General features: G+C 39.3%; 1 protein-coding gene across 2 annotated transcripts in view; it reads left to right on the forward strand.

Moving 5' to 3' along the window:
* The window catches only part of LOC100891087 (hormonally up-regulated neu tumor-associated kinase), a 62,299-nt gene that overhangs the window by 36,577 nt on the left and 10,765 nt on the right, over positions 1-14,957 (forward strand). For both annotated transcript variants that reach the window (XM_030983268.1, XM_030983267.1), the window contains exons 4-6: positions 12,699-12,757; positions 13,313-13,442; positions 14,054-14,196. In XM_030983268.1, coding sequence (XP_030839128.1) covers positions 12,699-12,757; positions 13,313-13,442; positions 14,054-14,196 — 332 coding nt within the window. The remainder of the gene's footprint in view (positions 1-12,698; positions 12,758-13,312; positions 13,443-14,053; positions 14,197-14,957) is intronic.

A 14,957-nucleotide genomic window follows, 5' to 3' on the forward strand; every position in this document is an offset into this window, starting at 1 on the left:
TGCAAATATGTTTCATTGGAATGTATTAAAATGATCTGCCTAGTACATGTAAGGGAATTAAAGTGTTTTCTACCAAATGTATTTATTCATATTCACAGTTTGACAATAGAAACTTGGATCTCCCCCCCCCCCCCCCCCCCCCCACCCCCGCCAACAAAAAGAACTCAAGCGAAGTTGTTGGTAAATTCTATTATTCCACTTCCTGTCGTTCGTTGAACTTGATTTAACCCCCTTCAAAATCAAACCAAGACCAAATATTCTCGTGATGGACGGTTTTTTAAGAAAAGAAAAGAGAATATTCCCCTAATTTTATGACTCAAAACTTGTCCAACCTTGGAGCTTTACAGAGCTGGGATCACTCCCCTCCGGCTAAGCAATTCACCCCCAAAACGATAGAACGCTATACAAAAATATGATAAAAATATTATTGATTCGGCACGCGCCATTGTTAGATGCACCCAACCTTACATCTTCATATTGTTAATAACTGAGCCTTCTTTCAATTATATTACAAATATGGGGATTTGGCGTGCAAATAAAATGTAATTATTTCCGAAGTATGACAGCGTTGGGACATGATTGATGCTTGGAAATAGACAGCCGTAAATATGCGGTCAGATAAAAGTGCATGCCCCCAAAACTGTAAATGGTATACAAATTTGGTGGAGATTCTATATTCTTCGATCTATGAATGCATAATGATGTACACGTTGCTTCTTTTCGTCTTGGAGGGGAGATTTGCGGTTGTCAAAAATATCAACAACCCCAAAATCTGAGACACCGTTTGAACTGTTTTGTGTTATTAAATGATGAAGACTGATCTGATTAAAGGAGCAGGATTTATGTTTTGCACTTAATTTCATACAAGTCAATCGTGTATTAGTCTCAGATCACATATTAAAGCATTGTAAATAATTGTTATACATGTATTACTTCATTGATTCCTTTTGTAAAATATGTAATGGAACACTCACATAGAATTTCTTGAATGATACAATGGAAATATAATAATAATTTTGTTTATGCAAGGAAGCCTCATCAGCTTCAACACTTTTTTTGCTTAAGCAAGTTAAAAGCCCTGCAATTATTTTTACCCTAGCGATCGCATCCTCATTTACCCCCTTGGTAGAGAGTGGCAAATGCGTCTAATGTCTTGCGTAAGGGCGTTAGTGCCTGACCAAGATTCGATCCCCAACCCTTAGGTTGAGAGTGCATGGACCACTATACCACGACACCTCCAAAATATCTATGCTCTATCAAGTCAACTTCTATTTTTCTCTACTACATGGATAGTCGTGGTTTGATTAGTTAGCTTTAAGTGATTGAACTATTTCATTCCCCAATGACCTTGGTCCCAATAATATATTTTAATGTGTTTCCATATCTGTCGCCCCATAAATAAGCATATTTAGGTCTCTCTTTTAGTACATCTTTTAATCATACCTTCTGCCCCGCAGCCTGTGATGGCATGCATTAATGTTGCGGTCGGTCTTAACACTACATCGTTCTCGCACTATTGTAGTCCAACCTATTTAAGTTGATGAAAGGTGTATTTGTGCCTGGCCCGCTAAGAGGCCTTGAACTTCGCTTGACATTAGTCCAGAGAATGCCCACCTTCCATGCTTGTTATTTGTAGCGTATTTAATTTCTGGATATGGTTTCCTCGAAGAGAGTCAACCCCCAATTTTGGTTGGAGTTGAATGAAAGGATGGGGGCCAACGCGTGCGAAGTTCCACCGCCAGAGGGGCACGCGCTTACCCCTATTGTACCTGTGGTAGACTCCTTAAACTATTTCTGCTTTATTAACTTTAATGTGACTATCCACTTGCAATGTCGTGAAAAGGAGCTTTGTCGTTGAAGGAGGGGTGAGTTGTTGTTGTTGTTTTGTTTTGGAGAGGAGGGGTGAGATGGTTTTGACCTCTGGACCTGATTTGAACCTTTTTGATCGAGTTAGTCGAAAAAGTTTTAATCCTTCTTGCACCTGCCGAAGTCCTTTGCAAAGCTTAGGGTTCGATAACATTAGGGCAGAATCTATGATAGGTCACACCAAGTTCAGATCCAACACCCCTCTCATCTCCTCCCCCTCCCCCCCCCCCCCCCCCTCTCTCTCTCTCTCCAGCAATTCCTTGAATTGGCCAGAAGGAGGAGCAAACAATTTTGAACAAAGCTCAAGAAAAACCATTCACATTATGATGATTGTAAATCATATTCAATGCAAATATTAGGTCAAACTTTGCCTCTTTTTTCCCCTATCATTGCTCTGATCAAGATATTATGCAATGAAATTGTGAAATGTTATATGAAAAGAACCTGATCTCGAATTCCGATGCATGACGGTACGTAAGGAGAAGTATTCATTTCCATCATTATCTACACGATTCAAGTGGTTATACTCCAAATGTTACCCAACAGGACCTCCGTAGGAGGGTGGGCGTGGCATTCCATAAGTGGGCGTGGCACCTCTATAAGTACCTCAGCACGCGCGCTCCATTCTTATGGACTCTCGGTTCGACTCTTTCTTTACATCGTCTCGTACTATTTTTTTTTTTTTTTAAATCTCTGTGAGGGGTAACATACCAATAGACTGACTGGAATGTTTCAAAACTTATTACTGTCGGTGAGCCGGTTATATTGTTTGGGAAAAAATGTGTCATTCGCTCGTCTTTTTAATTTATTTTTTTGTGAGTAACCACATTTTCTTTCAGAGCATAGGACTTGAATGAGGTGGATATAAATTTAACCTTTTCAACTCGCGCCGCTTGTAGAGCATCATGAATATTCATTGGCACACGACCGTGCGCGCGCGAGCCGATTGCAAAATATCTCGTACATTGATCCGTTTTTCCAGAGGGGGTGAGATCGAAACCCATACTCACTCTAGAGTTCAGGTCAGTCTTCTAAGCTCCATGTCCACGGTTGACCCTCAGGTAACCTAAAAAATGGCCCAATTTCACTCGATTGCATTATCCTTTTTGTGGGAGCATAGAAGAAAACTGCCAAGTGCACGTTCGTGATCTCCATGACCAGAATAAATTAACAATTTTATAGGCGTCTGTATTATATTTATTCTTCGCGTAAGTTGAAGTCGTCATTGTATCCTCTATGTGTATTGGACTTGGTTATAAATCAAACTATTTTGTTTCCTGTTGTGAAAAAAAAGAAGTCTTGCACTAAACAATAAATTGGCTCGTTTTGTTTAGCAGCAATTTCAACAAAAAACATCCTAAAATAAATACATAAATAACACTTGCAGATCTAGGCCTCCAATAAAAGAAAATGTTTTTTTCGGGGCATCTGTAGCCAGAAGAGGTTGACAAAATATTCTTTTACTTCGGGGATCCAATTCTGTTTCAAATATTCGAGCACCCGAGAAATGTCCCTGATTCGTAAGTGGATTTCTTCTGCAACAAGTGGAATCGAAGAACACCTCAATGAGTAGTGTTCAAGCAAAGCTAGGCTAGCTAAGTAGTACTCCGCCTGCTCCCAAATTCTAATTCTATTATTTTGTTAAAACATCTTTCCGTTTTGAAGTTCCTTTTTCGGCCACTGGATGTTCATAGGTAGTGCCTTCCAGAGGCGAATCCAGGAAATTGTTGCTGGGGAGGGGGGGGGGGGGGGGGGGGGGGGGGGGGGGGGGGGTCAGACAAATCTCAGACGAGCACAAACACATATCATAATTAAGGGAAAAAAGAAACAACAACTATAGAAAAAAATACAATATTACAATATTGCTGCTGAGGGCACGAATATGGGAAACCCCTCTCTTTCTCCCTCTCTGACCCTCTCTCCCTTTCTCTCTCCACCTTCAATATCCACTGTCTGCACGTTATGTTTTTATCGACAAAAGCTACCCCCCCCCCCTCTCTCTCTCTCTCTCTTTCTGTCTGGCTCTTTCTCTTTCTCTCTCTCTCTCTCTCTCTCTCTCCCTCACCCTCACCCTCTAATATCCTCAACTGTCTGCACATTTTGTCTTTTATCGACAAAAATACGGATATATATATTTTTTTTTTGCTCGCCTGAAGAGCTCCTAAATGGTAACTCCATGGTGCTTGCAACTCTTCTTGCATTTTGGCGCCGAAATCCAAACGCCTGGATGCCGCTTGTTGACCCCGTCTGGAGTGAGAGAGAGGGAATCCATCGCGCTTAGCGAGCTTGGGAGGCTGGGAGGAGACCTGTGGATGATGTGCGCTGATATGATGATGGTTGGCGAGGTTTCGTAAAGCATCTTATCCAAATCATGTCAAGATGATTAGAGATAAGTCTACATTTTGGAAGGATGGCCAGCATAGTTTTTTAAAGGTAATGGAACAAGGGTTTTGTTACACAGCCCCCCCCCCTCTTACCCACCTCGTCCTCCATCTTCTAAAGAAGCGTCTTTCAAGCTCTAGATAATGTGAGCTTGGTGTAATTTCTCTTAACTCTTTCTTGTTTATATATCTCTCTCTCTCTATCTCTATCTCCCTCTCTCTCTCTCTCTCTCTTAGTCTCTTTCTATTTCTCTCTATCTCCAATCCCCTGTCCAAACCTCTCTTTCCACCTCCTTCCCAGGCTCCAGCCCCACTCCTTCCTCCCTCCACACACGTCCACACTTTCCTTTCCCTCCGAGGGAAGGGAAGGTGTGGACGTATGTGGAGGCTTCATCCCTCTTCTCTAATACCTATACACCGGAAATATTATTCAAGTAGATTATTGACATCTATTTAATTTTGTTAAATATCTAATGAATATTTTTTACAATGTTTACCAATTTTAAGAGCTAAAAAACGATGCCCGTTGCCCCCCTCCCCCTCTCAATTTTCCCTTCATATGCATCTCCCCGTTCCTTATGATGTTTAATCTGACCATGGACCTACATTGATTTAATTCAGAAAGAAGAGAAAAAGAGAAAGAAGAAAATAAGCAAGAGAGGGAGAAAAGAAATTTGAAAAGGGGGAGGGCTACGAGTGTAAAATACGACTCCCTTGTAAGGTGTTACCAGGAAGTGTAAAAATGAAAAATTATCGAGTCGTTAAACCCAAAATCCCATACTTTGAGTGTGTCCCATGGTCACTTTCTTGGCCCTAAATCACAGCTGGACTTGGTGACCTCACCGAGGTCAACACATACTCTAAGGTGTCTTCGAAGTGACAAATGTAAGTAGAAACCTTAGGCTGACACCAAACAGTGTCTAAACAAGTGTTTCTCCAATCAAAGACGATATGGTGCAAATCCTTTGATCTTATATCTTTCAATGTCTAATTGCACGCATTTGCTGGACAATGGTCACTTGTGGCTTGTGGCGTTTGGTAAATTCATTGGTCACTTTATTGTGGAGAGACAGAGTATGGTCTGGTGGTCACTGGTCAACAAGGTGGATGGGGTTTTATTTGTCGAGAAGAAATCGACGGGATATAATAGTCCCCATTCCACCTGTTTCTCCAAATATAATGGACCAATTTATAAGAATAACGTCTGGTGCAGTTACGTGAATAAAGGGAGAAATATAGCGATGGAAATAAAGAGAGGAACAATTCCACAAGATACTTTAACAGATACATGTACATATAGCATACGTTGAACTTGTTTCAATGTCATTTTAATATCTTTATACACGTATCTTAGCTGCTTCTGATGATTTGCCGACCGATTTCTTTTTTGTTTCAGATCAGTATGCATCCTTTGGATTTGCTTCTTTTTCTTTTTTTCTTTTTTTACCATTGCGGGTTTTTGATATTCACAATTTAGCACCTAGCTTAACTTTACTGTTATATACATTTTTTTTTAAAGATAACGAAGAGGCTACAGACCAATGCAACGTATGCAATCAACAGATTGCCTTTTTATGCCGCGCACTCTAAAAACGACAGATAGGCGGTAATTATTACTGAACTCAACCTTGAGACAAAATATCAATCTATTAACATCATTATTTTGACACAATAACTGGTAGGTGAAAATTGCATATTTTTGCCTGCATCTGTCTCTGTAAAGACACCTTTAAAGCCCCACTGTCCTACTTGTAGCTACTTGCTCCCTCTATACAGAAAACTTCCCCAATCGGTGCCTGTTGGTCCCCCATGATCCTCTTTTTCTTATGTTAGTTGAGAGCTGAGTTAATGAGATAGCCACCTGTCAGTGACCTCGCTGTGTGGTCTAATCCCTTCTGACTCAGTAGTGTTGACGGTCTTTAATTATGATGTTACAAGTGTAGTGGAGGAGACAGTCGTCTCTTATAATTCATGACAATTTTGTGCGTTTTTACATCTTGCGGACGGCGCCATAGTAAAGCGATGTTCTGAACACGACTCTCTTTTAATTCGCCGATGTAATTACAGTTTAACACTAAAGGTGTGATAGGCGAAAGAAAAAAGAAACAACGCGAAAGAGCCTGACTTCAAATCGACTGCATAATTTATCATTATTCAGACTGGGTGGCTTCAGTGTTATGCATTCATATTTGATAAATAGACTATCCTACTACTTGCTCATTAACGAAGTAGACAAATATATTAGTAATTATTTCAAAAAGTTGAGTATGCCTGCATTATCACCTGAAATGTTATTACGTCAAAGCAGGGAGTTGGGATTGGAACTCCCTGGTGAAAGGGAACATAAGTATAAACAAGGATACCGTAATGTTATCATTAATGTTATAGGTATGTGTGTATATATGGAACTTGTATGGATGTGTGTGAGGGTGCGTGTGTATGTTTTACTCTTCGAATAATGGATTTTAATCTTAAAGTTATCCATTTCAAATGTCATAAATGATTTTACAGGAAATATATGAATATTTTGTGGAAGTGCAAAATAAGAGAGACCTCAGAAAGTTAACCCGAGTTTCTACACCTATCCATCATTATAAAACCTATATTTGAGTGGAAGTATAGAGGTGAATTTTCACCTTGTTGCCATGGTGTTAAGGTCATAGGTTATCTCGATCTCTTTGCTATTCAGGCCTGAGGGCTCTAATGGTTATCCTATAAGGGCATCGTGCTGTGTAACTTACCTCCCCCAAGAGAAATACACAATTTCCATGAAACCAGCCGTGGCAAGGTGAAAGAACTCACCCATATTTTTTGTCCCATTTTTTTTCCTTCCACCTCTTCCTTTTTTCAAAGTATAGGAAGAGGGCGCTGGACTAGTATTTTAAACGGTTTCAGCAAAGTATGATGTTGATGTGTTTTTATTCTGTTGTCATCAACGCGAGTACGCAAATATTATTTGCCTCCAGATAGGAACCAGAGCATTTTAGGTAACATCTGATGGACTTGGAAATTGAGTGTCAATGTGCGACCTATAGGGCATTGGCCCGAACATATACCTAAATAGTTAGTATAATACCATTGCTCTGGGCCTGTTATAGCATAACAATATAACAACAACAAAGTATATTATGGTGCTGGTAGTGGTGATAAAGATGACGAGGAGGAGGCAGAGGAGGAGGGAGTGGTGGATGGGAAGAAGGAGAGAAGAATGGGGAAGAGGAGGAAGAGGAGGAAGGGGACATGAGAGAAGGAGAGGGAAGAGTGATGAATGAGGAAGAGGAAAAGGGGATGAGGAGGAGCAGAAGGATAAGAAGGAGTTGATGAGGAGGGGAGATGAGGAGGGGGATAAGGAGGGGAGCAGGAATCAAACCTCGGTGGAAGAAGACGAGGAGGAGGGGGAGTTGATGAGAAGGGGAAGATGAGGAAGGGAGAAGAAAAGGAAAGTAAAGACTGCGCATATCGAAATGAATATAGTACATGTATGATACTACATGTACATGTATATTAATGATGGTGATGCTATCACCAAACTCCGAGCATTGATTCGTATCTTCATGATCATCCACAACCAATACATGTGATCTTGATCGTGGTGGACAGTTCCACCGATAACGAACTGCAAGTGATTGAGACGAGTACCCAAACCAAATTGGTTTAGATCTTAGCCATGTTAATTGTCTCCAAATGCAACATTTGGTTTTCATTACATGGATACCTGGCATCGTGTGAATCAGTTTAAATTGGATTAATTCTTTTCAATTCTGAGCTCGTGAAGGGCAATGGTCACCTCCAATCGGTCCGTAGAGCCACTGCGTCTTTTATTAGATTAATTAGCGTCTCTTCTTATTAGCTATATGTCCTGACACACATTTGCCTGTCTTAAAATCTGTAGAATACCTTCCGGGGAAATGCACTGTTAATGTATTAATTGGAATGTTGGACTTGCTTCAATTATTTTGATGTTGATCTAGATTAATCAACTGTGAATACACATTTACCAAAATTTCCGGGTCGGAGACACTATTCATGGCCGAAGCATTCGATTCGATTTGAAATGCATGACCTATACTCTTCATTTGAAATCCATAATATTTCATGTACATTAGATGTAGAATCCAACTACGCGTATGGTTATCATCTAAACTACTAGGATTACTTTGTTGATGGGGTTAAGGTGATTTTCTACCCCCGACCGTCTCGGGTCGTGATCGGGGCAGGGGTTGGTAGAGTGCAGAGTGCAGTGACACCATGAACCAGATTTAATCAAGAAAAATATATCGACACCTATCCTGCCTATTTTGCTGCTAATTATATTCAACATATTTAGCTTCGTCTAAAATACGTCACATTGATCCTTGAAATTTGAGTTTCACCAATTTACTGGTACTGAATTTCATTTTAATCTGCCGCAGACATTCTATTATTATTATGATTATTGCAGTTTTATGAGATGATGTTTTTCATTTTTCCTGTCATTTTACTATTTGTCTAGCATTTTGTCGACTTATCACTGATTATATTTTTTCTTAATGATATCCACGTCCCCTTCAATGACCCCTACCCCTCCCCTCCCTCCCACTCAGTCTGTCTGTTTGTCTATCTGTCTGTCTCTCTCTCTCTCTCTCTCTCTGTTACTTGTCTCTTTTATGTATTTGTATACATGTAGGTAAATATATTTGTAGAGATGGAGGAAGATACAATTTTTGTCATAACAAGCAATTAAACAATTATGAGTATTCCAACATATTTCATTCGTTTTCTTGGCTAGTATTCACAATCGATTTCTGAATAAACAGTTTAAATTACTGTCTTTTTAATTCTCTTTATTATGAAGCATGACAACTTTTCTTCTATTCTAAAGAGGGAGACCGCCATCCCCACCCCCATTCTCTATATCTTATGATATTACTGGTTATCTAGTTGTCCCAACATACCAATGTCTGGTTGCGTCTGGTTCGATAATACATGTATAGCGAGAATTGAGGGCAGTCTATTGGACACACACGGGAATACAATCATGTAGGTGTCACCAACATGATCGTAATGTGTTTGACCGAGATGACATCTTGTCAATGTGACTTTGCTTCGTTCAGGACAAGTATGAAAGCTTGAAGCAGGCACAAGCCTTCTTAGAAGCATTAAACTGACTCTGGGGAGGGGGAGGGGGCTCACGACTTGGGCCCCACAAATATGCTAGTACCAGGCTGGGCTTTGAACTTGAAACCCCTGAACCGAGAGTCAACTTAATGAACCATTATACCACGACACCTCCGCTCACTAAATGTCCTTGCATACGTATAGCACATGTGCTCATCAAACTGATAAAACCGTTATTTTTCGTCTGATATCTTTCAGACGAGAATTTTGGTATTTTGCTTGTCGGTTATATTACAAAAAAAAGGTTTAAAAAAAGATTGATGAAGAGTTTTGACAGCGGGTTGATGGAGATGAGGAAAACGTGCCACGTCCTTACATACCTTTAGCGTTACCAGATATCAACTAAAGGTGACGAGAACATTTCAAGTCCTGACCTACAAAATATCGGATCAAACCCGAAACTGAGAGATCGGCATTCCTCCCGAATCTAGTATGGCAGCTCCGAGACCTCCCTGGGAAGGGTTTCCATGGTAACTGGAATAATTCGTGCCTGCGTGCTGCGGCGCCTCGTCATATTTTTGGAAGAGTTGGGTGAAATATTAATATTACCGGGATGAACTATTGACCGATCGTTCGTTCACTTACACATTGATCGCCATGTTCGAGGCTGGCATGTAAGGGAGACATGTTGGGGACTTTCTCCTGTATATTGTCATGTCCGTACCCACGAGGAATGTTGTTTGAGCGGAATTCGGGGGCGTCGACACATCAATAATTGTTGTCGACAAATCCGTAAATTTGAGGACTTGTTTGTCTCAATTATAACCCTTGTCAACATTTAGAATCTGCGGATCGTCCGTTCTATATTGTTTACTTGTATTGTCCTTGTTTGCCCAAAAATATATAATGTCCGTGGGCCATTGGCTGTTCAATGTTTTACACCTTCCCACAAGAGCGTTTGAGTTAGAGCAGGGGTCGAGTGCGATGAAACATTGCCAATCATTAAGCAGATTTATAGCAAAATAGACAAATGAACAAGAAATTTACAAGGGGTATGAATAACTAGTTGTTAATTGTAGATTTAAAGGCCTTCTTGCGGACAGGTAGCTGACAGTATTATCTAAACTTCTACCTTTATTTCGACTTATTTCACCATGTCTTCCACCACCGACCCACACCCACCCACCCACCCATCCATCCCTTTGGGCCTTTATTTATCCCGGGAGACATGGGTATTTTGACAGCTCGGGTTTGTGTCGCTGGGACGTCTCCCCCACTTGAACCCTCTCTGTTCGCGCTTGAACTCTTGACACACGCCCTCTGGGTGCGATGCGGGGGAAGGCATGGTGGTATTTTCTCAGTTTTTGGTGCAGTTGGGACGCTTTGCTGTCTGTTTTTTTTGTTTTTTTTTACCAATCTTCCAAGTTCCCTGTTGCATTATTCGTGGTTTTTTTGTTTACGCGTGATGAAATTCATTTTAAATGAAAGGAAACGAAATACTCATATTCATTTTAACTCATCTATTATTCATTCATTGATCAAGAAATATTTTTTTAGAAAATATACAATCGAAAGACGTTTTGACCTTGATCAACAAGAAATCTTCTCTTCTATTGATAATATAATGCTCAGAATGTCTTTCGATAAGTATCGAAGCTATTCCGTAAAAACCAATCATTAATAAATTACTAAGACTTTGTGCTTTATTTTGCTGCCATTTAACCCGCCCCTTCACCCTCACCCCTCCCCCCTGATCTCCCGCCCTTCCTCATTACCCTATAATAGTACAGCACGTCTCACACTCTCCACTTTATTCTTGATAAACAAGATCTATTTATTTTTAATGTTTCTAAGAGTGATAACGTCAAACACATAGACAAACTCTACAGACAAACAAAACTTTATTGACAGTGTTTGTAGTTGTGAATAATACCTGTGAGTCAGTGTCGAAAAATTCATCAAACTTATTCATCGTTCAACTGCGAGCAAGCTCGAGAATACCTGCCGAAGACGTCATAATTGTCAAACATGTCAATGATGACGCTTCACCACCCCTTAGGCAATCCATGTTACTACATCCACACAACCCCTGATGAGCATAAACAAAATCACAGAACATCAAAACCAAAAGATTATTTCTTTTCTTTCAAAGTTTTCTCACGCTTCTGGGTGGAGTACGCAACTTAAACCAACACGTCTTTTTTTCTTCATCAGATTATTTTTCATGACGACTACCATGACAGAAATAAAATATAGAGTGATAGACCAACTGCAGTAAAGTTGGTCTATCGAGCACTTGGAATGTCGTGAATATACACTGTATATAATGTATTTATTATAATTTTATTTTTTTAATCATTTTTTTTAATTGTCAGCTGGCCAGAGAAATCAGGGTATCTACAAATGGAGGACATTTCTAAAATTGGTAGAGAGAGATAGAAAATAAAGTGAGTAAGACAAAAGAGAAGAATGTGAAAATATGTATTTAAAAAAAAAGGTTATATTACAAGAGAGGAGGTGGAGAAAAGGTACAGACGAGCAGGGAGAGAAAGACAGAGAGAGAGAGAGAGAGAGAGAGAGAGAGATAGACAGAGAGAGGGAAAGAGGGGAGAGAGAGAGAGAGAGCGAGAGAGCAAAGTATACCTTATAACACAAAATGAAGAAGCAATGACATAATGAGATGTCAATTGGCAACCCTATATTAACGATATTTTGTGTGCGACGTGAATTACCTCCACGGTGTACTTCTTATGCAAACGTCTATATTATTTCTCAGGAAAAGAGAGGTGTTATTATAATACTAATTTCTACAAATATGTTATGCCCTGCGATCACAACCAAACTAATATCATAGCCCACGGTCTATCAACAGGCAGGTAGGCGGGTGACTTTGTTGAGCTTACACTTAGAAACAAGATATTCGTGTAAATTATGAACAATAACAATTCTCACAAACTATTCATTCATTTCTCCTCCTTTGGCGTCCGTTCATATATATCTCTCCTAGATTTGTGTATTTTTCCAAATCTCATATTTATTTGAAATTTACAATTCTGGAATTTAAACATATTATAACATTAAGAAAATTATATAATTACCGACACTGATTTATTTCACTTAATTGTATTTTTAAAAGATTGATGTATAGGTATTACCATGATCATGAAGGATACAAATATGTAACACAATATTCAAAACCATGTCGAGCTGTATACTGTACGTATTCTTGTGTTTTTATATTAGGTATATTTTGTGCTGAATAGCTATATTTAAACATTGTCTGTGATGATGACTAATTAGGTGTCTGAATAAAAAATAACAAATATGATCTTTCTTCTTTTTATTTTCCTTCAGAGATCTGAAGATGGAGAACATCATGATGGACAAACAAAGGGAAAATGTGAAAATCATAGGTGAGATTATGATCTACAGTTTGGTTTCCTGAAATCTCATTTCTTTGCAGATTGGCTCATACTTGTGAATACGCAAACTGGGATATCGTAATATTCGAGATTTGTTTTGGAATAAATAATGATCAGTAATGCCGTCTTTCTTTGAATCCAAGACAGCGAGAAGAAGTTTTCTTTAACCCCCCCCCCCCCCTATATGATGAATCTTCCAAAGGAATTCACAAAAAAACATAATTATCATAATAACGTGTTTGTTTGATTTCTTGCATTCGATATTTGATGGTTTAATGGTTTGTTTTACCTGACTGCTGAGAAAGCATGTGTATATTTGTCAGGAGACCGACAGCTGTGAGTCCTCGCTGAGGGACTTGGTAATGACGATTAATGCCTTACCAAAGGGCACTAGCGCATCGACTTGGCTTCGAGACCATTGCTCTACCACTGAGCCATCTCGTGTTAACAGTTTAGCCAATATCTCTCGTTTAGAAACCTATCTCTCTCTCTCTCTCTCCCTCTCTGATGTGCATACTGTCAAAAATTATGTCGCTTTTCGTTTAGATTTTGGTCTGAGTAACCAATGTGGACCTGAAGAGCTCTTCAAGACCCACTGCGGATCGCCCGAGTACGCGGCCCCTGAGCTCTATGTGGCCGGTCGAGATTATGGACCTGAGGTCGATATATGGAGTTTGTAAGTAACTTCTTTTTTTAATGAAGGAATATCGTTGATAACATTCACTCCAAATGTCGTGCACAATTTCGAGGGTTGATGGTTGATTATTTGTTTTACCTGACTGCTAAGAAAGCATGTATGTGCTTGTATTTAAGCAACCAGGAGACCGACGGCTTTCAATCATATCTGAGGGACTTGGTAATAAGGATTAATGCATTACCAAAGAACATGAGCGCATTGATTTGACTTCGAGGCCAGGACCTCGCGGTTACGAGACCACTGCTCTACCACTGAGCCATCGTACATCCTTTACAATAGTAAAATATAAATGGGCGTATAAGGCAAGGGGCTTTGGCTGCAGCCAAATATTTATTACTTCATCATCTTATGAAGATAATCCCCCCAAAATGTAGTGGCGGTTTTTTATGTTCGTTATAGTTGCCCCTCATCAACGGTACCGAAAGAAACCAGACGAATTGAATTTAGGGCTGCATAAATAGATGCTGTAACACGGCGACTAAAATAAAAAATAAAAAAAATCATCACAAACCATCGATATATTCAGAATTCTCCTCATTTGAATGATGATATGTGACATTTTTTGTGTCTCTTGTATCTTTACATTTCAGAGGTGTGATTATGTTTGCCATGGTAACGGGCAAGCTCCCCTTCACCACGCCCCATTCTGAGAACAGACGGCAGCACCTTCTTCTTCAGATCAAGAAAGGGTTGAAAGGAGTCCATGATAAAGAGATGGCCCATCTAACTGATGGTAAGTAAGTCAGAATGAATGAATGAGGGAATGAAGGAAGGAATAACATAATTAATTGATTTATAACCTTTTCTGAAACAACCTATAAAACATAATCACAACAAAAGTACAGGGAAACGGGAGATCATGATATGGCCGAAATGGCTAATTAAAATGTGGTTCCCGAGAGTTAAACTTTTGATTTCAACAACAAAAAAATCTTCAAATTTCCAAATAATTCAGTTCAGTTACAGGCTTCGTTAAAGGTAATACAAAGTTTTGGTAAATTTGAAAATTAGGTGGATAGTGAATATTTACAATTTTGATATATTTGGATGCCCCTGTGGATGTATTATAAGCACTAAAAATATTAGCCCCTAAAACACTTCTGTTTTCGAGAAAAATTGAATATACAAATTTACCGGTGCTCCCGGTAAATTTAGATAAATTTCAAATGACGCCTATATGGCCGTACAATGGTAACTGCGACCATTTTAATCTCAGAATATGTAATTGTGATATATAATTTCCAAACGGGAATAGGTAATAGGTCGATTTTAGTCATTAAACATTGTTTCGTAGCTAAATTAATATCTTGACCTTGAGAGGGAGCTATACGACATAAAGAGTTTATTATTTATAATTTCATAACTTTAGACTCGATTTCAACCGCGACAACGATCAATGAATACTGTAGGAACGCATATGCTTCCAATATGTTAATTTAATCTAAATTCATGACCTCATACCAAAACTTTGTAATACCTTTAACGGTGTGACTC

This window comes from Strongylocentrotus purpuratus, unplaced genomic scaffold, assembly GCF_000002235.5.
Source record: "Strongylocentrotus purpuratus isolate Spur 01 unplaced genomic scaffold, Spur_5.0 spur5_scaffold_13, whole genome shotgun sequence".
In the NCBI taxonomy this organism is placed as follows: Eukaryota; Metazoa; Echinodermata; class Echinoidea; order Camarodonta; family Strongylocentrotidae; genus Strongylocentrotus; species Strongylocentrotus purpuratus.